Genomic DNA, 25,746 nt, shown 5'->3' with positions numbered 1-25,746 from the left:
CAGGAGGAGGCAGCCAGGGGTTGCTTACATTGTTATAATAAAGGGAGTAAAATGGGGCAAGAGATCAGTGGCTGTGAGAGAAGATACGCCAGGAAATGGACGATGCTGCTCATGCCCCGATTGCCTTTACATCACTGACACTGTGATAAAATAAATCATGAGTAGATGAGGAAGCTCTTAGTCAGAGGTGGAGTGTATAGAGACCAGTGATTCCTCCAGGAGGGCTTGAGGAAAGAGTGTAAATATCAGGGAAGGAAAAAGCTGCATGAATGGACCAACAAATTGGCTCAAGGGGTAAAGGTGCTTGCTGCCAAACCTGGGATGCACAGTGGAAGGGAGGATGGTCCTCTGACCTGCATACACAGGCAGTGACATGTGTGTGCACCCCCTACACAAACATGCACACAAAAATAAATAAAATATAATAAAAAAACAAAGTTGTAAGAAAGAAGAACTTAGGTTGTGTTTGAAAGTTGTGCTGAGTATGTGCTTTTGGGATAGTCTTTTTTTTTTTTTTTTTTAGTAATTTTTAAATTTAAATGAAAAATAATCTGATGGGAGATGTCATTCTGTAAACATGTTTCTCTTACTGCTTAATGAATAAAACACTGTTGGCAAATAGGAAAGCAAGATAGTAGGGACTAAGAGACAAGGAGGATTCTGGGATATGTAGTAGGAGATTCACAATGTAGAGACTTGAGAGAGCAGAGGTCTGGACACTCTCTCAGGTAAGATAGACCATGTGAAAATACTTAGATTAATAGAAATGGGTTAATATTTAAGACAGAGCTAGCCAAATAGAAACACTAGCCAACAGCTTTATATTAAATACAGTGTCTCTGTGTGTTATTTGGGGCTGACGCGGCAATGAGACCAGGCTGTAAGAATAATCTGGATTTCTTTCTTTCTTTCTCTCTTTCTTTCTTTCTTTCTTTCTTTCTTTCTTTCTTCCTTTCTTTCTTTCTTCCTTTCTTTCTCCCTTCCTCCTTCCTTCCTTCTTCTTCTCTCTCTCTCTCTCTCTCTCTCTCTCTCTCTCTTTCTTTCTCTCTTTTTCTTTTTTGTTTCGAGATAGGGTTTCTCTGTATTACTTTGGAGTCTATCCTGGAACTCTCTCTAGAGACCAGGCTGGCCCTGAACTCACAGAGATCTGCCTGCCTCTGCTTCCCGAGTGCTGGGATTAAAGGTGTGCTCCACCAATACCCAGCGTTAAATTAAAAACAATCTTATTTCACATACCAATCCCAGTTTCCTCTCCTTCTCGTTCTCCCATCCCCCCCATCCACTCCCCAGGAAGAGTGAGGTCTCCAATGGGAGATCATCAAAGGCTGTCACAACATTAGGGGCAGGGCCTACACCCTCCCCCATGTATCTAGGCTGAGAGAGTATCCCTCCATAGGGAATGGGCTGCCGAAGTCTGTGCAGTAGGGATAAATACTAGTTCCACTACCATAGACTACCATAGTCCCATAGACTGCCCTGATCACCCAACTGACACCCACGTTCAGGGGCCTGGTTCAGACCTATGCTGGTAAATCAGTTGTCAGACTAATGTCCATGTGCTACCACTTGTTCAAGCCAGCTGTTTCTGTGGGTTTCCCCAGCATTGTCTTGACCCCTTTGCTCATCACTCCTCCCTCTCTACAACTGGATTCCAGGAGTTCAGCTCAGTGTTTAGCTGTGGATGTCTGCTTCTGTTTCCATCAGCTATTGGGTGAAGGCTCTAGGATGGCATTTAAGATAGTCATCAATCTCATTATAGAGGAAGGGCATTTAAGGTAGCCTCCCCACTATTGTTTAGATTCTTAGTTGGTGTCATATTTGTGGATCCCTGGACATTTCTCTAGTGAGATTTCTTTTTAAACCTATTATGGCTCTCTCTATTGAGGTATCTCTTTTCTTGCTCTAGATCCTGCAAAATCTGGTAAAACTCAGGTGGGCTTGATCCAGGGGAACAAACAAAATGCCTCCCAAAGTCATGTCTCTGGCTTTAATTGGTCTGCCTGAAGCCACTTCTACCAGAAAACAGATACTTGATCAAAACGAAGAGTCAATAGACTAAAGTTATCTTAAGGGAAGGACCAGTAAAACACTTTAGGTGTTCTCAAATGGGGGAAACTTATCCTTCTGGCAGTGATAGCAAAGGAGGAGAATCAAAAGGTAGAGTTAGTGATACCAGCATTTAGAGCTGAAAGGCAGATCCAGTGAAAACCATTAAGAATGGGGAGCCATATGTTTTGTGGCCAGGGCAGTAGGGAGTTGAGGCTAGGAAGGTTGTTGGGTTTCTGCTTCTGAGATGCTTAATTATCAGAACTTGTAACCAAACGCATGATTGTCAGCATTTGTCTGTGATGGGCAAAGCTGACTGTCAGACTAACTCCTATTTCATCTTATTGAGAAGCGGGGACATCAGACATATTTGGATTTAGAACATATTCTTAATGGTGGGCTTGAATAGGCATGCGATTGGAAGAGAAGGCCATTACTTTTTCTAAGCATCTCCCAGAATAACTTGGACTTTTTTTAAATACAGGCTGCCAATGTTGTCCTACTCAATGTTTGGAGTCAGTTGGTTATTTCAGATAGACAAACTTTGATTCATGCACCTTTCATCCATAGAGTGATCCCACACCATCCAACAAGCCAACATATATATATTATGCTGACTTCTCTTTCCCAGCTCCCTAACTCCCAGCACACTCCTAGAATAATGTTCTTTCTTTTTGAAAACCCATTCCATCATTCTGCAACAGGAATTATTTCACTTCCATTCATTTCTGCTGTTGCCTTCCCATTTGCCATGTGTTTTGTAGCATGGATCTTACAGTACATGCCTAGCTAGACAGAGCCATGGGTAAGGGAGGAATATAAATGACAGCCAGTCCAAATCGTTGGTTCCAAACTGACACCTGGAAGAGAAAGCTGCAGATTTAAAATGATATCATGCACACAAGGAAGGGACAGAAGTTGGTTTGGAAGCATCAAATTTGAAAGAAAATACATGTAATTCCCTGATTCCATAACTTACCTGTTAACAACATCCATAATAATAAAGATGTCTCTTGACAGGAGACAAAGGTGTAAAAGAGACTTCCAAACACAGAAAACTCACTCTCTTGGATACCCACACCAAACTTCCAACCTCCACGGGCATCATGTTCTACTCCTGTTGTGGCTCTGTCTGCTCTGAACAGGTCTGTGGCCAAGGCTGCTGCCAGCCCAGCTACTGTCAGACTACTTGCTGCAGGCCCACCTGCTGCTGGCCCCCTGCCATTTCCTACCAGCCTACCTGCTGTGTGTCCAGCTGCTGGAGGCCTAGCTATTATGTGACCAGTTGTTACCACCACAGATGCTTTGTGTCTACTGGCTACAAACTCAGATTTTGTGTGTCCAGCCACTGCTGCCTCAACTGCTGTCATTCCAGCTGCTGTATGTCCAGCTGTTGTCATCCCAGATGCTATAAACCTAGTTGCAGCTGTCCTATCTGTTGCCAGACCACCTGCTGTAACCCTCTCTACCTTGGATCATCTTGCTGAATTTCATTCCTGACCATTGCCCTCAGGCCAACCAAAATGTTACCAGAGTACAAGACTTCCTAATCTCTTTTGTCTACACACTTGGTCTTGTTCTGATCTGTTACATATTACTGTATCTATTCATGGCATTGATCATGCTATCAAGTAATGACTTACAAACAATTGTTTTAGCTAATGCTACATAGAACTATCATGCCTATGGCCAGGACATTTAGTCAGATGACCTGATGTGTCACACTGGTTCACTGGATCAAGCTACTCATTCTGTTACTGTACATAACTTGCCTTTTTATGGGATTCTTTATGATAGACCATGTCCCCATACATGCTTTATTGGTATCATCAATACTTGTAATCTTTATTTTTTAGCATTTATTTTTTTTATTTGGGAGAAAAGTTTGCATTTCTGTGATCTAAATAAAGAAAATAAAATTTTCACATGTCAATAAAATACTGTAGTAACAAAAATTGCCAAATCATTAGTTTTTTTTTCTCCTAAGTCAGATTTCTAAAAACTAGTAACACATTTCTCAGTGGTTTTTGATTGTGGACTGACCAGCAATCTTGAGCTGTGGCAAGTGCATATGTTACCTGAGCCCCAGTTCTTATCTTTTGGATGGTTCACTGTGCAATCCGGGATTTGGATTTGATAGGAAGACCTATGTCAGTTGGACCAGTTAGTAATATCATTGAGCAAGAGGAGTGAGTGAAGAGTAATCTGTTAGTGTTGATGCATAGAAATAAAGTAACCCAAGTAAAAAAAATGTACAGTTTACAGACACATGACTTATAAAAGTAAGAGAACTGAATGAAGGCTAAATGCTCATATTCCTCTGAAATGAATTAGTAACCAAGAAATCATGATCGTGTTTTCAAAGAGAAGGAGTAGGAAATCTGGCATTTGTGACAACATGAACCAAACTGGGTAACTATGGGAGTGAAGTGAGCCAGACACAGGAAGACATATAGTACAGGGTCTCAGTTTTACTTCATTGGAGACAGTTTAACTCCAGAAGAAGACAGTGAAGTGGTGGTCTCCTAGAGAAAGGTTGGTGGAGAAAGCCTGATCAAGGGGGAGGGGTTGTGGGAAATGTCTATCCACCTGCTCTTTAGGCTTTCAAAGTTGTGGTAATTATCAGCTTCATCAGGCCCAAGGTTAATTAAAATCCTGATGAATGGAGAACAGCTAGGGAATTTGGGACTTCATAGCTAATGAAAAGCCAAGACCATTCCAGTGAGCAATGGGAGCTGGGTATTTCCATCTGCTAGGTGTGCACTGAACTAGAGAAACAGACACTGCTCCCGAGCTTCCTTGAAATTGCCTCTTTGATCCCTATGGTCCCCGAGGACTCCTCTATATAGGAGCTAGTCCCTTTGATGGGAGCTATAAAAGTCAGAGTGCTTCATGTGTGGTCAAACCCCTTTCAGGGAGAGGCTGGAGACTTGATTTCATGGGGGTAGGGACCAAACACCTAAGTACAAATAATTACATGTTCTGCTGGTTCCCACATGGAAGCTAGTTAAAGGCTTGACTCTGGGGCATCAACTCTGAGAGAATACAATCAAACCCCTCCATGGGGAAGCTGAGTTGAGGGTGGAGTGTTGGTGAATTGCAGCAGCAAGTGTTTACTTGCATGTTTAAAGCTGTTTCGATAAATACCAACCCCAGCCTTTACCAGAACTAGATGACTTAGGAGCCAGTATCTCTGTGAGAGCCATAAATATTGAGGAATTCAACTGGTAGACTAACTCCTTGCAGGGAAGAGGTTGGATATATGATTTTGTGAGACCCTCCTTCCCCCTTCCTCCTTTCCTCCCTTCCTCCCTCCTTTCCTACTCCCTTCCTCTCTCCTCCCCTACCTGCCCTCTGGCACCCACCCCCAATCCACTCCTCCTCTGTTTCTGTTCAGAAAGGGACAGGCTTCCCATGGATATCAACAAAGAATGACATATCAACTTGCAGTAAGACTAAGCACCTCCCCCCTATATTAAGACTGGGCAAGGCAACCCAGCACAGTATGAGAACTAGGTTCCCAAGAGACAGCTAAAACATTAGGGACAGTCCCTGTTCCCATTGTTGGGAGTCCCACAAGTAGATCAAGCTATACAACTGTCACATATATGTAGAGGGCCTAGGCTGGTCCTTTGAAGGCTCTCTGGTTGTTGGTTCAGACTCTGTGAGTTCCTATGAGCCAGGTTAGTTATTTCTGTGGGTTTTCTTGTAATGTCTTTGATTTCTCTGCCTTGTACAATCCTACTTCCTTCTCTTCAACAAGATTCTTGGAGTTTGGTCTAATGTTTGACTATGTGTCCCTGAATCTGTTTCCAACAGTTGACTAGATGAATGCTCTCTGATGACAATTGGGGTAGTCACAATCTGATCACAGGAGATGGCCAGTTCAGGCTACATATCCACAATTGCTAAGAGTCTTGGGGTCATCTTTGTAGAATGGCTGCCATGAAGAATGCAAACAACAAGGGCTGGTGAGGATATGGGCAGGCAGGGGCAGGGATGGCAGGGCCATTTGCTATAGCTGAGAAGGTAAATTAATGGAGCCATTATGGAAATAAATACAGAGGACTTACCAAGAGCTAAAAATAGAAAACCACACCTTCCTGTTATATTACTCTAGTAGTTATCTGAAGGGAACTGAGTTAGTATGCAAAAAAGATATGTGCGTATGCATAATTATTGTAGCCCTATTCTCATTGGTCAACATACTGGAATCTGCCTAGGTTGATCAACAATCAACAGGTGAATGAATATGGATATATATATATATATATATATATATATATGATATTATTCAACCATAAAAATGAAATTATGTAATTTGCAGAAAAACATAGAACAAATGTAGAACACTGAGGAGTTTTGTTCTTTCTTTTAAAAATATCATCAATGTACATTTATTATACTTTAGCCACATTAACCTTGCATAACCATTTCCTATCCCACCCACTCTTGTCATAGTCATCTTTCTGACCCCAAATAGTCTTCCTATTATGTTCATGTCGTGTGTGTGTGTGTGTGTGTGTGTGTGTGTGTGTGTAGATAGATACAAACATGTAGGTAAAGGACACATAGATCTGTAGTGAGATCTATGCACCCCACCCCCGTGTACCTGTAGCCCTGACTACACCTGTCTGGGTGTGGTCACAGGTGTGGATGTGATGGAGAGGAGGATTAGGTCTGGGGTCCTGACCTATCCACAAACTCTTGGTTCTGGTCAGGTCACAGACAGCAGCCTGTGTTGATCCTTAGAGTGGTCATCTGTTTCTTGTGTAAGTGCCTTCTCCACGAATAAAATTATACTAACCTATATTGAGCCCAGTCCAGTGAATCTTGATCTGCACATCCATATAGATCTATATTCTAAACTCTGAATATGCCAAGGAAGCACTCCATCACTCTGCTACATGCAGCCCACATGCTAGCTTCTGCACATGATAGAAAACACGTGATCTCTGTCTTTCTGAATCTGGCATTTGGCTGAAGAAACAGAAATGTTACTCAGAGAAAAGTGTGAAAACTACACCCAGATCCTGGAAGGAGAGGAAACACAGTCTCAACCACATGATTAGCCAGTGTGATAGCTAATCTTGGTTGTCAAATTGACACACCTTGGGACAGAGAACTTCAGCTTATGAATTGCCTCCCTTAGATTGGACTGTGGGTCTGTCTGTGGCATGTCCTCAATTGTTGATTGACATGGGAAGCCATTGTGGGGCTGAGCCACCCCCACTTTGTCTTGGGAGAAATAAGAAAGGCAGCTCAATGTGACATGGAAGCAGGCCAGTAAGTAATTTTCCTTTGTGGCTTCTTCTTGAGATTTTGCTTTGAGATTCTGCCTTTGATGGTAGACTATAAGTAAGCTAAAATAAACTATTTCCTTCTGAAATGCTTCCTGTCATGGAGTCTTAGCAACAGAAAGCAAACCAGATCTGTCCCTCATCTTTGGGGAAGATTGCCTGGTAATCCTAGTCCTAGGATAAGCCCATGGGTCTCACAAGTTTAAATCCAATGTGGGGATCTAATGTGACAGTGACTCCTCCTGCATGCCAGGCCACCACTACAGACTGAATCTATCTTGACCCTCCCCATACATTTGAGTGTCATCAGCCTTGGTAGTGGGAGGGGCCTACTTACTATTTGAGATTGAGCTACTCTTGGGACATAAAAAGAAGGAACAGTCAAATGTCACGGAGCTCCGGGATGCCCTGGCACAGTGTCCAGGTGTGAAATGGTCACAAGAGACAGCCAAGAAGAGAGGCAGTGTCATCTGGACATAATAAGAAGTTAAGGCAGCAGATGAGTTGCTGGTTGGCAACAGGAATAAGAATTTCAATCAGGAAACTGATATTTGGGACAGGGGACCAAACAGAAATGTTATAAATAGTGCTGTTATCCACTGAGTCATGTATAGACACTAATGATCAGGGCTGCTTGAGGGCCAATCTTCCCCTAAAGCACAAGAGATTCTGGGGATATTAGACTGACCCTTGGGTAATATAATGGGGTTACCAGGGTCTTTGGCCCATAACAACTGGAGGGTTCTTTGCTCCCTCTCTCCCTATGACAAAAGAAAACATTCAAGACATTCCTAAGTTGTGTTTACATTCTTCACAGCCAGGACATGCCTGGTTCTTGAATCTTTGTCAGTAATAACACATACTTAGGTCCCTCCACTGACTACCTCAGGGCAACTCATTCTACAAGCCAACCTCACAGGGTGAGTCACATGTCAGAGATGTTCACTTCCCCTCTATCAGTACCTAGTCCCTCACACAAGGTGCTTCAGCTATGTGCCATCAATTTACTCCAGTTTCCCTTCTTTGGGCTTAGTTTTTAAAGTTTCCCACTTTTGGCTCAATGTTCATGATTATCACATTAACTTTACTCTCCATATAACAAATTTATTTCCATTGTTCTGGTTTGTAGAGTCAAACTCACTTTGCAGGTAGGTTCTGACTGCTTGGAGGAGAGGGGAATTATTTCCTCTCCTTCACAAATGCCACACTTCCAAGAATGCGTGAGTATTAGAGCACAGGAGCTTTATGTCTGCAAATGGTTGGCAGTGTGAACTAACACTGAACTCACTATAGTGTGAAGAACCTGAGAATTTGATATTATAAACCACATCAATTTCTTAGAAATGTTCAGTGGTTATTTCTACATCAGTAGGTCTCAACCATTTTTTTTCTTCTTTTCTGAGATGGGATTCTTTCTATGTAGCCCAGGTTGATCACAAATTCACAGAGCTTAGGCTAACTTCAAACTCATAGATGTCTTTCATAAGCAGTGGTATTTGCAGGTATGCACTGGTTTCAACCCACTGTTCCACTCAAGTCCAAGAGTAGCATGCTAACATGATCAAAATATGCCTGGTCAGATTAAAAGCTGGTAAGGTTTGGCACAATGTTAGGGATTGTAGGTTATTTTAAAAAATTCCTTCCAAGAAATTTAGATACATTCACTCCTCCCAATCTTGTTTATCTTCATGGTTAGTAACTGGTTAGTTAGGGTTTTTGTTTGTTTTGTTTTGTCTTTTTGTTTTTTGATTTGACATTGCCTCTGAAATTTCCCCTTGTTAGTGTTTTCTCTCTTGTAAGCATAGTTAAAGCATTTGGAAACACGATTCTGCCATTTAGCAAAGTTCTTCTTTCCTAACTTTACAATCCCCAGATACTCAGAAGAACAGGTTTTATGGGGAGACTGACAACAGACTGGAGATGTACATGAGTGTTCTCAGAGAGAAAAGCCTAACCCAGGCATTGCCCAGAGTGCCCAAAAGTGGAATGCAGCTTGAACCTGGAAGATCATGACACAAAGTCAGGATCTCCTTCCTCAGGTCCCTTTGACTCCAGTGATGGAGGGACAAGGAGTAGCAACAGTCCTTGTTTTCCAAAGAATCATCAGTTAAAAGTTGTATTAGGCATATGCTTTTTCAGCTTTTAAGCATGCACTATGTTTTCACAGTGAAAACACAGTCAGAAGTCATGAGTTAGAAATCTATACCCTATCATCTCCTGCTTGAATAACCAATGATCCAAGACCTAGGTGAAGCAGGAAAGCATTGGGCTTTAAAAGCCCAACAACACTACATGGCAGGATCCAAGTGAGAGCAACAGGCCAGCACACAGTGAACTATCATGTATGGGTAGGCAAGAGTATCTTTAAAAGGGAAATGGGTCAATGTCTCCCACTGAATCCAGAAAGACAGTAAGTCAACAATGAAAATCAGCTCCGCAGCACAGACCTGGCTCTCATGCTGTAGCTGAACTTGGCAGCCAACTTCCCTTGAGATGCCCTAAGTGTAAGTTTGGAGTGTTTGTGTTTGGCAAAAAGTAAACATCAAAATTTCATGTCTTACTATTGTGTCAGAAAATAGTGCAATAGTCAGAAAATGGGCAATAAGAGTATACCACGAATTTACTCCCCTGGATGACCAGAAGCAATTATACGTCACACCAGAATGGATATGCCTTGTGAACTGAGAATGAAGTGTGTAATATCAAGGAACAAAATGCCATGTGACAGTGCCCTTTGATGTTAAGTCAGAAAGGTAATTCAGGAAACGATGACAGATGAATTCTAAAACAACAGGAAAAGAAATCGTGTTTCCTACCCAACCTGAAAATATAACCAGGAAAGCAGTATTGCTCAATTTTATAATCATCTCTTTATTAACAAAAACAATAACAAGGGAAGAATGCTGCATGTGAGGACAACAGCCCCTCAGCAGGGTATAAAAGAGGATGTGGACAGGGAGACTTCCACTTCCAAATCTTTCAACCCACCTCCTTGTAAACCCGCTCAGAACCTCCACCTCTCACACCATGGTCAACTCCTGTTGTGGCTCTATCTGCTCTGAGGAGGGCTGTGGCCAAGGCTGCTGCCAGACCAGCTGCTGCCAGACTACCTGCTGCCGCCCCAGCTGCTGCCGCCCCAGCTGCTGTGTGTCCAGCTGTTGCAGACCCTCTTGCTGCATCTCCAGCTGCTGCAGGCCTTCCTGCTGCCGCCCCAGCTGCTGCAGCCCCAGCTGCTGTGTGTCCAGCTGCTGCAGACCCTCTTGCTGCATCTCCAGCTGCTGCAGGCCTTCCTGCTGCCGCCCAAGCTGCTGCAGCCCCAGCTGCTGTGTTTCCAGCTGCTGCAGACCCTCTTGCTGCATTTCCAGCTACTGCCGCCCCTGCTGTAGCAGTTCCAGCTGTTGTGGATCCAGCTGCTGCCGCCCCACCTGCTGCATTTCTAGCTGCTGCAGGCCTTCTTGCTGCCAGCCTACCTGCTGTGTGTCCAGCTGTTGCAGGCCCAGCTGTTGTGTGTCTAGCTGTTGCAGACCCAGCTGCTGCCAGCCCACCTGCTGTCGCCCAGCATGCTCTAGTGGTTCTTGTTGCTGAGAGTTCTCACCCACAGTCTCCCCTTCTTTACCAACTAACATTCCTGATGTAGACTACCTGTGAGCTGAGTCCTGCAAGGCCAGGCACAAGCCCTTCACTCCAGTTGATTAATATTCTGTTTTTGGCTACAAATATACCCTATATCTCACTATAGTTTTCTCTATTTTCTATATGAACAGAACTTTGAATTCCCTTTAGATTCCTTGAAACTATTATTTTATTATGTTACCCCCTTATGGATACACTGTTCTCTGCCCTATTCCTAAAATGGAGTCATTCCTACAACTTAAATAAATGTGGATTTTGCAGCCATATAACTATAAAAGCATTTTGTCTTTTTTTCCCTTCCTGTTGCCACACTATCATCTTTTCTGAAGTCTATCTCTAAGAATGAAAAGGCCACAGGACATGGTGCCACACATGCTAGCTCTTTCCCCCCAGAAATTGTCATTGGAAAGCATAAATATGTTTAGAGCCAGTAGCTGGATCCCTCCTGGACAGTCTCTTACAAAGATCAGGCTTTAGGCAGAAGAGTTCAAGCCTCTGTGCTCCTACATGTATTTAAGGGGCTATCAGCAGGCAGCATGTTGAAACAGGCTCTGTTTAAGGGGCTGTCATAAGACATCTGTGCTCTGTTGGGTTTGGTAAGAGTAGAACTTTACACAGGAACTTTTGCAGGAACAATAACAAGGAAAGGCTCCCCATAGGAACCTACAAGAAACTTCCAGGGAGTTTACAGTAGTAGAAGCAAAGTGTGTTTTTCATAAATGACATCATTTGACAGGAAGGTTCTACAATTTGAGCAGGACTACATACAGTCTTTCTTTCTTAGAGGCAAAGTGCCTGGACGTTTGCACTGATACTCAGTTATCACCATCTGTGACAACTCGACATAGGAGAGATGCAGGTAGGGCAGGTATGTGTAGAGAAAGTAGCATATGTGTATGAAAAAAAAAATTATTCCCAAAACACAGCACACTGCAAATGAGCAGTGTGAGCCACCTGCATTGTGGGCTTACAATAGCTTAAGGATGGGGAATCATAGGATAAAGGGCACCTGTGTAGAGCATCTTTTTTGTCCTTTCATGTCCCTTCCTCTATTTACTCCAGCTCATTAATCAGAACAACTAGAGGAAGTTATAGTAGGCACATCAGATGCCTTCTTTGAAGAGCCACTTTGATCACATCCTGAGACTTTTGAGCCAGTGGCTATTATGTTCTTATTTAAATACAGCTGTTATTCTTTGCCATTTACATTTAGCACTCAAACTGTAATTGCCAGGACTGCACAGTGGGACATCAGTGCTAAATATACTGTTCATCAGGGTCCCTACTTCACCATGGTGAAGCAGTCAGTTGCTTTGATTCAATAACAGGGATTCAGAAGCACTATATCCTTTCAGACCATAATGTGACAAAGAGCAGGAGATTTAAGACAACCTGAAGTTAAAACAGTGAATTTATATGACTCAGAACTGTATCTTCTTCTTAACTTTATATCATTAGGGCTCCATTTGCGTTCCATACAAGATACTGTTAGCTCACTTCTGCCAACATTTTAGATACCTCACCATAGATACAATTGTATCTATCAATTGGTCTTAGGTCTTCTACTGCCATTTGTTATGATATATTTGCTTTATGGGGATTGTCCTAGTGAATGCTATTGAAATCTGATTTGATTGACTATGGTGGGATGGTTGTTTACATTGTGTGAAGATGTGTCACTATGATAGGTTTACTAAAGAGCTGAATGGCCAATAGCTAGGCGGGACTTCTGGGGAGAAAGGGGAACTTGGAATGAATCTAGGAGCATGGGAGACATCAGCAAGACACTGAGGAAGTTGGGTATATAATATGGAGGAGAGGTAATGAGCTACATGGAAAGATGTAGATTAATAGAAACAGGTTATAAGAGCTAGTTTGAAATAAGCCTAAACTAAGCCCAAATTTTCATAATTAATAATAAGTTTCCATGTCATTATTTGGGGGTTGGTGCTCCAAAGAAAGTCTGATGAGAAAGCTTGCTACATTTGGTGCCTCGCATTGGGCAACAAATGATGTTTTCTGTCCACTTAGCAGATGCACATGAACTCGTTAATATTTTAATTATTATCTGCAGCTCCATGGCCCCCCAGTAAGCACCCCATAGGCCACTCAGGCCACAGCCTTGAGGGCCTTCTGGTCCTGCTAACCAGATCTTGCATGACCACCATATGTAGGTTTAAATTATCATTCTATTTACCAACAAAGACACAGAAGTCAGATATGAGGGTGAAAACCCTGCTAAATCAGAGAAGCCAAGAAGCAACCGGCTGACTTTGCTTTTTGGCCAGAGACACAGAATTGTGTCACTCACCCTAAAACCAAAGGGATGTGCCTAACTCTAGGTTTGCCCTTTCCTTCTTTCTTGTCTTTTTTATCCAAATTCCTGGCTTCTCTATGGCTAATTCTGGTTAACTAGTCACTGGCTCTACCCACTAATCAAGGTTAACTTTATTAACAGTTTCAGAGTATCATAGCACAATCAAATGTCCCTCAACAACTGCCTTCCATGAATGTCTTTAAAGAGATTTTAATCTATAATTTTTATTGACTAGCTCACATGGGAGATGGGCATGAGTGTTAGGCCATTTCAGGGACTTCATACTACTTTCTGTATTCTAACAGTTTTCATTCTATAGCTCAGGGAAAGAATGTGTTGTAGCTTATGTTTGTGAATTGGGTACATGGTCATCTGGGGCACAAGTATACTCTCAGAGAACTGTCCTCCTTTTAGTTGATGGGTCATGAGTCTGAGAAGTGCATTCAGATGGAAATTGAAGGAGAAATCATGGATTTCCATTGGTATAACTTATCTAAACACTTTCCTGATTCTTAAGTTCTTTCAGGATGCAGAATTACATGTTGGAGAACACCGTACAAGATCTAATGTATGCACTGAAAATTGTGTACCCATAAAAACAAACACTACTGATACAAATGGATGAATTGGTCCAGACATAATAGTGGAAGATTTCAATGCCACTTCTTCAATCTGTTGGTTTTCTAGACTCCTCTTCAAAATTTACCACAAAGCTTTAGTGCTGACCTAACAGACTGAACAGGAACCTAAGAATTATACATTATACATCCTACAAGTTCTCAGGACCCCGTGAAACTTTTTCCAAATCATATTTAAGACCATAAATCAATTATTAGCAAACATAAAAATTAAAACACATTCTTGTATGTTATCACATCAAAGTGGAATGAAATCAGCAGTGAAAGACATTACAAAAACATCACTTACATAGAGAGATTATATGATATATTTTTGAGTGATCAGTCATTGGATAAATCACTGAGGAAGCTATGAAATTCCTAAAGTTAAATACAAATGAAAACACAGCCTATCAGAACCTGTGGGCTAATGCAAAGGCAGTAAATATTAATGTTTCTAACCACAAGTACTTATAGTTAAAAACAAGAAATCTTTTTTTTTTTAAAACTTTCCACAAGACAGTTGGCCTCACAAAGACAATCACCACATTTCCCTCCATATGTGGAAAAACTGTATACATGAAAGTTGAAGAGGGACTTTAGGAAAGGGTGTAAGGATGATGGTAGAGATTGAGAGACAATCAAAATACATTATATACCTATATGGAACGTCATGATGAAATCCATTGTTTTCTTCCATTAATATGTGCTAATAAAATAAATATATGTGCATACACATATATACTGATACACATACATCTGTAGAGTCTACAGTAACAGATATTCCAAATTTTGGTGCTCATGTCTTATACTTAGGAATACCAGGTTCTCCTTCAAAATCCACATATTGCTGGGAGTTGTACTCTACTCCTGTCCCAGTTGCCATTCCTAACTGGTTACCCAACCCATAATTATACCCATATTAATTTTCAGAGCTAAATGGTTCTACCTAGATTCTTTTGTGAATTTATCATTCCCATTACTCCCATGGAGCCACATTCTGCAGCATTTACTTTCTGTAAAGATGAAGGTTTAGTGAATTGTCTCTACTCTGAATTTCTCCACAATGCTGATGACCCCTTAATTACCCCACCCCAATCGTCTTAGTAAAGAGAGCATCTTTGGGCCACTCAGAAACAAAATGAGTTTGTTGGATAACAGGCTACATGTCCCTTCCTTTGAAGGAACAACACTATGTTGAACATTCCAGATTCCCTTTATCTGTGAACATAAGGACCTTTGTGCTGCCTACAATCAAATACAACCAGGTATAGATAAGTAACATGGAAAGATTAAAAAAATAAAGTGAAATTGTTATTATTTCACAAATCGTTCTGAATATATGTATCATTTCATAACAGGCCCAACAATATTATTTAATATATATTCTAAAATATGTAAGTGAAGCTTGATTTTTTACTATAAAATAACATAGATAAATCAATAATAAAGTTCATTTTCTTTCTGTTAAAAATAGTTATTATCTCTATTTAGATAAAGATACTACCATAAAAAAAAAAGTCTAGAATGAAACCAACCTTTTGACAGTATACTTTAGCAACACATAGAATATATAGCAGGTATTTATAAAAGATAATGGACTGTGGGTTTACATACCTGATAAGTAAAGTCTGGTCTGCTTTCCATTCATTTAAATTACCTATTATCACCAAGCATCAGGTTACTTAAGTTTTCAATTGAAATTTGCTTCTGGATAACATTCGCCAATGTGAGTTGTGTCCATTCACATTTCCATCATTATGCTATCATAAAAAGACAAAAGGAAAGAAAATTAAATAACAGAAAAAAATATTCACCACTTTCTACTCAATGTGATAAGAGAGGTATTTATAAACTTTGGTAAAGATGATAAATATCAATTCTACTTAAATAGACTGTGGCTAGAACTTACCCAGGACATGGATTCATGAAGTTCCCACTTCTGAATTTCCTTGGCAATCGCTTAGTGTTCTGTCTACAGTAATTTTTCATTGTACTCCAAGCTAGAGCAGTTATTCTTACCCATGTGGGTCTGTTGGTGTTGCTAATAGAGTAGCTAATCACAGTAAAGAATATTTATCAAAGCTTAAACTTCATTGTCTGCAATTCTGGGTGACTTCTCTACTATTCACCTGGCATTAACTGAAATTTCATTATTTTGCAACCTATTTTCTTAATTGAAATCAACACAAATACATGTAATATGGATAATTAAAAGAGGTGGGTTTCAAACTTCAGTGGCCATTGGGAGAATCTGAGATGTTGAAAATCTTCTGAGCCTCATGCTCCACTCTACACCAATTAAATAAGAAACCAAGAATTGGCTAGTTTGCAACACTCTTCAGGGTGGCCTCACCACTGGTTCAGAGACTGGTATTATCTACCTATTGTTTATGAAAAGAATGTGCCTCATCTTTAGTGGTTACGAGAACTTGCTATGCTTGTAGAGGACTAGAGTTTGGTTCAAGGATCAGCCATGTCAGAGGACACACACTTGCCTTTAACTCCAGCTCTGATATCCTATACTGGGTTCTACAGATACTTAAATACATATGCATACATGCACACACATGTAGACCCACAATCTCCCTCAAATAAAAATAGATCATAAAGAAAACTGAGTAATCCTCCCACAAGAAGCCATAAAAAGAAATAGCTCTTTAAAATCTGTGATTTTTTTGGGGGGGGCATGGAGAAATGTCTTTCTTAATCTCCTTAAATTTATATGGAAGCCTCCATAATTAACAGAACCCCTTTCATTGATGCTTTTACTTGTCTCTGTATATCTTTTATTTAAATATTATCTGTATGTATGTAGTCTGTGTATGAGTATGAATACATCCAGCAAAAGTCTCAGTCTCTTAGACTATAAGAGATGTTTTCATAGAAATCACCACAACCCTGACTTAAGAATATAATGGGCCATACAAAATGAGAACAAAGTGAAAAGAACCAAGATGCAAAATGCCAGGTGACAGCTCTCTTCGAAGAAACTAAATCAGGAAAGACCTTTAGATGGTGGCTCAGCAGCAGTGGACGATGAACACACCAGGAAAAGGAAATCGTGTTTTTCATCCACCTTGATAAATTATCCAGGAAAAGAAACTTGCCTAATTTGATAATCACCTATTTGTTAATACAAACAATAACAAGGAAAGAATGCTGCATGTGAGGACAACAGCCCCTCAGCAGGGTATAAAAGGGGATGTGGGCAGGGAGACTCCCACTTCCAAAACTTCCAACCCACCTCCTTGTAAACCCATCCAGAACCTCCACCTCTCATACCATGGTCAACTCCTGTTGTGGCTCTGTCTGCTCTGAGGAGGGCTGTGGCCAAGGCTGCTGCCAGCCCAGCTGCTGCCAGACTACCTGCTGCCGCCCCAGCTGCTGCCGCCCCAGCTGCTGTGTGTCCAGCTGTTGCAGACCCAGCTGCTGCCAGTCTGTGTGCTGCCAGCCCACCTGCTGCGGCCCCAGCTGCTGCCGCCCCAGCTGCTGTGTGTCCAGCTGTTGCAGACCCAGCTGCTGCCAGTCTGTGTGCTGCCAGCCCACCTGCTGCCGCCCCAGCTGCTGCATTTCTAGCTGCTGCCGCCCCAGCTGCTGTGTGTCCAGCTGTTGCAGACCCAGCTGCTGCCGTCCCAGTTGCTGCATTTCTAGCTGCTGCAGGCCTTCCTGTTGCCGCCCCTGCTGTAGCAGTTCCAGCTGTTGTGGATCTAGCTGCTGCCGCCCCAGCTGCTGCATCTCCAGCTGCTGCAGGCCTTCCTGTTGCCGCCCTAGCTGCTGTGTGTCCAGCTGCTGCAGACCCTCTTGCTGCATCTCCAGCAGCTGCCGCCCCTGCTGTGGCAGTTCCAGCTGTTGTGGATCCAGCTGCTGCCGCCCCACCTGCTGCATTTCTAGCTGCTGCCGCCCCAGTTGTTGCCAGACCACCTGCTGCTGCCCAGCATGCTCTAGTGGTTCCTGCTGCTGAGCCCTCTCACACACAGCCTCCTCTTCTTCACCACACGTGACTCCTGATGGAGTCCATCTGTGTGTCGAGTTCCAAGATGCCCATTGCAAAGCCTCTGATGCAATCGAGATTGATTGGGACACCAAATATATTGTCCCACTCCTGCCTGTTTCTGTCTAAAATGAACACACATTTGAACTGTCTTTGAACTCTGTAAAAGCTTGTAATAATTTGTTCTTTGCTATATTTTTGAAAAATCAAGTTTCCTACTTCTTAAATAAATTGAAAAATTGAAGGTACATAAATAAAATGTCATGTGTCTCCTTATTTTTCTTGCAGAAATTGCCCCCAATTGTCTCTTAATGCCTTGGTAAACTGAGAGTTTACTGGATCACACAGGGAGCAGTCATTCAACTGAGTTTTCAAACCTCATGACTAAGAATACCCTGGTGTAGCTACTTCTTCTCATCTTTTGATTCTTTCTTGCCCCTTTATGGGTAATAAGAGACCAAATGAGTCTAGAATAGCATTCCCTGGAACACACAGCTAGAACAGCACGCATTTATTGTCTGTTCCTGTGGATCAGGAATCAGATACAGACAGGCTTCATTGTCTGTGTCCTCATGTGTCAAGTCAGCTGGCACTGGGATCTCATGTTAGGGACAGCCTGGACAAGCCCACTTCCAAGTTCATTTCCACGGTTGCTGAGAACATTTGCATCCTTGGTAGCATTGGGGTGGGAACCTCAGAACTCTCACACAACACCTGGGTGTAGTGAGATAGTTCTGTGGCACTGACCACGCCCATTGGGGGGTGGAGCCATGAGCGGAGTGACCTGTGGAAGGAGGTCGGAAGGGAGCCAGGAAAGACTCTCTTTCTGGCGTGACTCGGACAGGAGAGGATCGGGTTGAATTTCCTGGTGTTCATCTGTCTAGGTTGTAAGTTATTTCTCCCTGAATAAACATCTATTCGGCCTATTTGTTTATCCTGATCCTTATTTACCGTGATACCTGGGTTCATCAAAGCCAGTGCCAAAGGAGGATTGGTCACCAAGAGGAAAGCTACAGTCTTTTGTTACTTCACCCTTGAATGTTGCTATGTGCTGCTGGTTAGAAGTAAATGGCTCACACAAAAAGGATTCACACACACTCCGTGAAATATCAAGCAGAAAGAACTGAGGGGCAGAGAGAATTAGGGTAACAGTAGGGGAACCCTGTCCTCAAGCAGAATATAATACTAAGCAAAAGAAAAAAAAAATAAAAAGAGTACAAATAGCGATAATCTATGTAGCATTCACAAAATTTCTATAAAACTAGACCACACTGTTTACAGATACCTATTGGAGGGTTAATGTTGTCAAGAAAAGCAAAATGAAGACCACCTACAATCCTGAGGTGTGATTCTTTGGGTTTGTGTGGGTAGAGATAGATACAGCCATTCTTGGAGATAAAATGTGTCTTTGACTTGGCCGTAGGCTACACTATCTGAGGAGCCATTGTGATATAAATGTACACATATATTTCTAGTATCTGCATGTTTTCCTAATAACAAAGATTATTTTCAAACAGGTGAACTGAGATGCATAGCTAGATTTAAACAGCAAGACTAGATTAAACAATGAACATATTTTAAGAGCAAAGAGGAGTCAATCAATGGTTGGAGCAACATTTCCATTATTTCTAATACATAGATCACTCTCAAGACTGATAATACTGTTTAATATATATTCGTTTATGTAGTTAATACATTCATTCATTTAATATATGTTCATTCACTTATACATCATTCATGCAATACATATTCATTAGTGCTTAATGGAGTTTCATTTTTAATTATAAGGAAGTTAATTGTATAGGAAATATGTGACTTTTCGCTTAACACACTTATTGTGTTCTCTGTATAAATCATGAGGTTGTAAGTTGGACACTGTTACTCGCCTCATTACCCATTTTAGCTACAGACAAGATACACAAGGAATTTGTATATACTAACATGATACTTGACAAGACACAATCGCAAGCCTGTGCCAGGTTTCTGAATGATATTGCCTAGCTCCTGGATGCCTTTTGCAAATAGTTGTCTTCACTCCATTCTAGCTGCACCGATGGTGTTTAACTGACTCCTTTCATTTTGATATTTTAAAAAGATGAAAAGAACAGTTTAAAGAGGGAGAAATTTCTTAAGAGACATTAAACCCCACCTATACAGTGCAAGTACAGCCTAGGTAGGTCACATGGCTCTGGTGCATTGAAGTGTCATCAATTGTCTGTTGTTTGTTTGTATTGCACTGGTACCCATCTCCCATTCCAGACTACCAGAAACATTTAGGGAGGGATATGTAGACTGATGCGTCTCAGTGTGGGGTTTCCTCTTTAATAACCCAGTGTGCCATCTGTAGTGACTTCTCATTGGACTTCAGTCCCATTCTCTGTGCTGTGGATCTCATAGTTTACAGTACTTACAGCTCAATGTTTCCAATTCAGGGAAATTTGCTCTGTGATTTAGATGGCACAGAGTGAAAGCAACTGATTTTACAAGCTCTCTTCTGAATGCAAATAGCCATACACCATGGAAGTTTTAAGGAGAGGGATTTCAAGCTTTGTTGCTTCCCAGGATAAACCGTGGAATTTTATAAACCTTTGACACACAAGATCTACTGCAGACCTATTAAGTGAACAATTATTTTGGGGAAGTGTAAGCAAAAGAAAATTTTGAAATTTTCAAAATACTTCAATCATGCCTCCTACTAGCTGATTGTTTTACAGGGGTATGTTCTCTGTTCTAGCTGTAGGAAAGAGGACTTGACTTAACTCTCATACACAGTTTTCAGTGTTGGGCTTGACCACAGGCTCTTGCACATGCTGGAAGGTGTTCTACAACTGGGCTATAGCTCTAGCTCCAGAGAGCTTCCTTTATGTCCCTAAATCTGCAGAGAAACCTCCCTTCTAATAATCAATTATGTCATTATCTTTTTATGCTGTTTCTATAATGTAGCAAATCTAGCAAGCATTTGACTACTGCAATGGACACATACATGTTTCAGACTTTCACATTCTTCAGCACTACAGAGAAAAGCCTAAAGTAAAAGCACAAAAAAGAAAAGTTAGCTTAGCAAGCCAAGGAGATGAAAGTCTTGATGGGGGGGGTGTCTTTAAATTATTCTAAGGATGATATCACCTTCTTCAGCCAAAGAGAACAACAGGAGGCAGTATACTTCCTTATCAGAAACTAACCACCTAGCCAATGGGATGGGGATTGTGCACCCCCGAAGTCTTTACCCTGATCACAGTATAGACAGATGCAAGCTGAAATCCTCCAATCTAAATACCTGCTTCCTATCAATTTCTTGTTATATTATTATTAAAGGAAAACCTGAATGGAGCAGACCAGTCCACCACTCAAATCATGGAGCAGAGGTGTCTACAGGGTCCAGAGTCTCAACAGACACAGCAAAGTTGTGTAGAGGCTAGACTAATGGCTCTCAACCTTCCTAATGAGGACCCTTTAATACAGTTCTTCATGTTGTGGTGACCACCAACCACAAAATTACTTTCGTTGCTACTTCATAACTGTAATCTTGCTATTGTTATGAGTTGTAGTGTAAATATATGTGTTTTCTAATAGTCTTAGGTGACCCTGTGAAAGGTGACCTCCAAAGGCGTCACGACTCATAGGTTGAGAACCGCTAAGATAAAGTAAGAAGCAATGACATGCTTGCTGTGCAGTAGAAGTTTGGATGTCTTGAAACAGAAACAATGTTGCTGGCAGGATCCTGTTAAAGCCAGAGACAAGAGGGCAAAGGAATAAGATCAAGGGGAACGAATGTAAGGACCCTTGCATCTTATACAGCTCTGCAGCCAAAACTCTCAGAAGTGATATTAAAATTAGTTTTGTTTTAGGCAGAGAGAGAGAGAGAGAGAGAGAGAGAGAGAGAGAGAGAGAGAGAGAGAGAGAGAGAGAGAGAGAATAACTCAACATTTTACCATCCAGCTTACCTCCTGGAGATTATTCCATTTCCAGGTTTAAAAGATCTAGAAACTGGATCACAGTCTATATGGAGAGGTGTCTGGGGTCTAACCTTGTCCCATATGAGCCATTGTGATGGGCCATCAAAAGAGTGCAGCTTTGTCCTCCTTGGTCATTAGAAAAGATCTATAAGAATAATAATTACTGAGTAGACAGTTTCATGATATACATGAGACTGAAGGACAGAGTAACAAGATACCCAGTGTCTTGTGAAAATTCTTCTAGAAGCAATTAAAATCCATAAGACACTTCACAGGTGGTTCATGGAGAACTGACAATGAACCCTAACACACCAGGAAAGGAAACTGTTTTTTATTTGCCTTGATAATTGACCCAGGAAAAGAAACTTGCCTAATTAGATAATCACCTATTTATTAACACAAGCAATAACAAGGAAAGAATGCTGCATGTGAGGACAACAGCCCCTCAGCAGGGTATAAAAGGGGATGCGGGCAGGGAGACTCCCACTTCCAAACCTTCCAACCCACCTCCTTGTAAACCCGCCCAGAACCTCTACCTCTCACACCATGGTCAACTCCTGTTGTGGCTCTGTCTGCTCTGAGGAGGGCTGTGGCCAAGGCTGCTGCCAGCCCAGCTGCTGCCGACCCAGCTGCTGCATGTCCAGCTGCTGCAGGCCCTCTTGCTGCATTTCTAGCTGTTGCAGGCCTTCCTGCTGCCGCCCCAGCTGCTGTGTGTCTAGCTGCTGCAGACCCCAATGCTGCCGCCCCAGCTGCTGCATCTCCAGCTGCTGCCGCCCCTGCTGTAGCAGTTCCAGCTGCTGTGGATCCAGCTGCTGCCGCCCCACCTGCTGCATTTCCAGCTGCTGCAGGCCTTCCTGCTGCCGCCCCAGCTGCTGTGTGTCCAGCTGCTGCAGACCCCAGTGCTGCATCTCCAGCTGCTGCCGCCCCTGCTGTAGCAGTTCCAGCTGCTGTGGATCCAGCTGCTGCCGCCCCACCTGCTGCATTTCCAGCTGCTGCAGGCCTTCCTGCTGCCGCCCCAGCTGCTGTGTGTCCAGCTGCTGCAGGCCCTCTTGCTGCATTTCTAGCTGCTGCAGGCCTTCCTGCTGCCGCCCCAGCTGCTGCAGACCCCAGTGCTGCATCTCCAGCTGCTGCCGCCCCATCTGTTGTCAGACTACCTGCTGCCGCCCAGCATGCTCTAGTGGTTCCTGCTGCTGAGTCCTCTCATCCAGTCTCCTAGTCTTCATTATCCAGCATTATAGTTGTAGCCCATGTGTGAGCTGAATCCCCAGAGGCTCATTGTAAAGCCTGTGTTTTCACATACTATGGTTTTTTACTTTCCAGATACTGTACCTGTGTTTCTGTCAAATGAACAAAAGTTTAATTTTTCTATGAAATCTGTAAACTTATCCTTATGTTTTTCCTCTTCTCCATGTCCAAAAAATAGCTTCCTCCTCTGCATTAAATAAATCTTAGTTTTGCAAGCACACCAGTGTACATATGTCTCCTCTTTCCTTCTTGAATTGTCATCCTCGTTTGCCAATATTTTAGCTCATCTCTAACAATGCTATGATCACAGCAGATGATTTCAGGCGTGCCTGCTGTAATTCCCACGTATTCATCTTTCTGTATAGGAAGAAGAGCTCATTTGGCAAGCACACACATCGCCATGATTGCTTCTAATTGAAGAGTGGTCTGAGCCCAGAGCTCAAGCAAGGAAATACAGTGTGATTGCATGTTCTCCTCCACTTCCTTTGAAGAGGAAGTGTGTCATTGTGGTGTTACTGAGGCCCTGGGTGTCACGAGACATAGTTGTCTCCTGTGATGCTCTGATCATTTGGTGTCCATTGGCTTCTTCTTTGCTTGGTATGATCTTTCAAGTTCAAATGCTTCCTGAGACAACTGCCCAAGTAACTACTTCATGTCCACCACTCCTCTCTACCATATCTGAGACAGCCCAGTGAAGCAACTCAAGAATCCCATATCCCTATTCATGTGTCACCTGGCACCCACATAGAGGCAACATGAATGACCGTGCAGTGTCAGAGCCTAATCTCAGGATTACTGTTTACTGTACTGATCTACTTCATGAACACATAGCTATATCTTTAGTCCAGTATTTGAGCAATTGTGATATACTAGTCCTCTTCAGTCTCCTATGTTCTCTCCTGCAAATAACTGGATTTCATTCTTCCTGGTGGGTGAAGATATGCCACATTTTCATCACCAATTCATCTGTAGATACACAGAGCTGATTTTAGGACTTGACTATTGTAAATAGTAACTCCATAAACAGGGGTGTGTTGACATCTATAGTGTATATTGCTTTAAATGCCTTTCTCTACACATCCAGGGATGAACTGATTTCCAGTTGTACCACTTTGCACTTGCAGTGTATATGATGCCCACTCTTTTGCATCCACAGTACTATTTCTTTTTGTTTTCACAATGGTAGATATTTTTTCTAGGGTGTGATGGGGAATGTACTTCTGTATATATGTTTGTCCTATTGGTTGATGAATAAAACACTGATTGGCCAGGCAGGAAGTGATGTAGCATGGCAGATATTGCCACTAGCTAACCGTAGAGGTCTGGAGGTCTATACAGACAGGCAGCAAGTGACATAGCTGGGCAAAATCAGAATATAAGTAGGGACAAACAGGAAATCTCTCTCTTCTCTGCAGAGATGTAGCAGGCAAAGGGGATGCAGGTTCAGCATTCCTGGTAAGCCAAGACCATGTGGAAATACTTAGATTGATAGAAATGGGTTAATATTTAAGACAGAGCTAGCCAATAAGAAATGATAGTAACAGGCCAACAGCTTTATAACTAATACAATATCTCTGTTTGTTATTTTGGGACTGACGTGGCTCTGGGACCAGGCTGGTGGGAAACTGCCTTTAACAAGGCAGTATGATTTATAGTCCCCTGATGGTTAAAAATATTCAGCCATTGTCCATGCATTTAGTGGTCATTTATAATGTTCTCTTTGGAAGCATCTGTTTTTGTCATTTACCCATTTATTGACTGGATGTTTTGGTGTTTAAATTTTTAGGTCTTGGAGCTAGAGAGATGGCTCAATGTTTAAGAGCACTGGTTGTTCTTCCAGAAGACCTGGATTTGATCTCAGTACTTACATGGAAACTTACAACTGTCTGTAACTCTAGGGGATTCAATGCCCTCATGAAGGCATACATGCAAGCAAAACAACAATTTATAATGTGACAGATTGAATGTAATTGGCCCTCCGTAATATAGGGAGTGGCACTATTAGGAGGTATGGCTTTGTTGGAGTGGGTTTTGGATATGGCCTTTTGGAGGAAGTGTGCCATTATGAGGGTAGGCTTTGAGGTTCCCTATGCTCAGAAATTGCTCCCCCCAATGTCTCAGTTGACTTCCTGTTGCCTGCAAGTCAATATGTATCCAGTATCATGTCTGTTTGCATGCTCCCATGATGATAGTGAACAGAACTTCTGAAACTCTAAGCAAGACACTCCAACTTTATAAGAATTGCTGTGGTCATGGTGTCTCATCACTGCAATAAAAACCCTATGACAGAAGTGGGTACCAGTGAGTGGGGTGTTGCTGTGATGGGCCTAACCATGATTTTGCTTGGAGTATTATGGACTTTGGGAGCTTGAGTTAGGAAAGCAGTAGGATGATTTAAGTGCAGCTTAATGAGCTGTACCAGTAGGGACATGGAAGACAGTGATGCTGAATATGATTTGACAAACTGTGGGAGTCAAGAGATGCCAGAGTTACAGGATACCTGCCCAGGAAAGCTGTTAACAGGGAGTGGAACCCGTCCAAGAGAAAGAAGTGTGTTGCAGACAAGAAAGCTGAATGGAATAGGTGTTCTGAAGAGTGCTTTGACATCAGACATGGAGACACAGAGTTTGAAGTTTTC

The 25,746-nt window shown here is 42.1% G+C and overlaps 1 protein-coding gene across 1 annotated transcript in view; it reads right to left on the bottom strand.

The window, feature by feature from the left end:
* Positions 1–10,366: 10,366 nt before the first annotated feature.
* The window catches only part of LOC127220966 (spermidine/spermine N(1)-acetyltransferase-like protein 1), a 97,896-nt gene continuing 82,516 nt past the window's right edge, over positions 10,367–25,746 (bottom strand). Inside the window, exons 5-7 of the mRNA XM_051182855.1 lie at positions 22,688–22,957; positions 17,283–17,477; positions 10,367–10,636 (exon numbers count right to left, since the gene is read on the bottom strand). Coding sequence (XP_051038812.1) covers positions 10,367–10,636; positions 17,283–17,477; positions 22,688–22,957 — 735 coding nt within the window. The remainder of the gene's footprint in view (positions 10,637–17,282; positions 17,478–22,687; positions 22,958–25,746) is intronic.

This window comes from Phodopus roborovskii, unplaced genomic scaffold (genome assembly GCF_943737965.1).
Source record: "Phodopus roborovskii unplaced genomic scaffold, PHOROB, whole genome shotgun sequence".
In the NCBI taxonomy this organism is placed as follows: domain Eukaryota; kingdom Metazoa; phylum Chordata; class Mammalia; order Rodentia; family Cricetidae; genus Phodopus; species Phodopus roborovskii.
The sequence above is the reverse complement of the archived record's forward strand: the minus strand, read 5'-3'. Positions and strand labels throughout refer to the sequence as shown.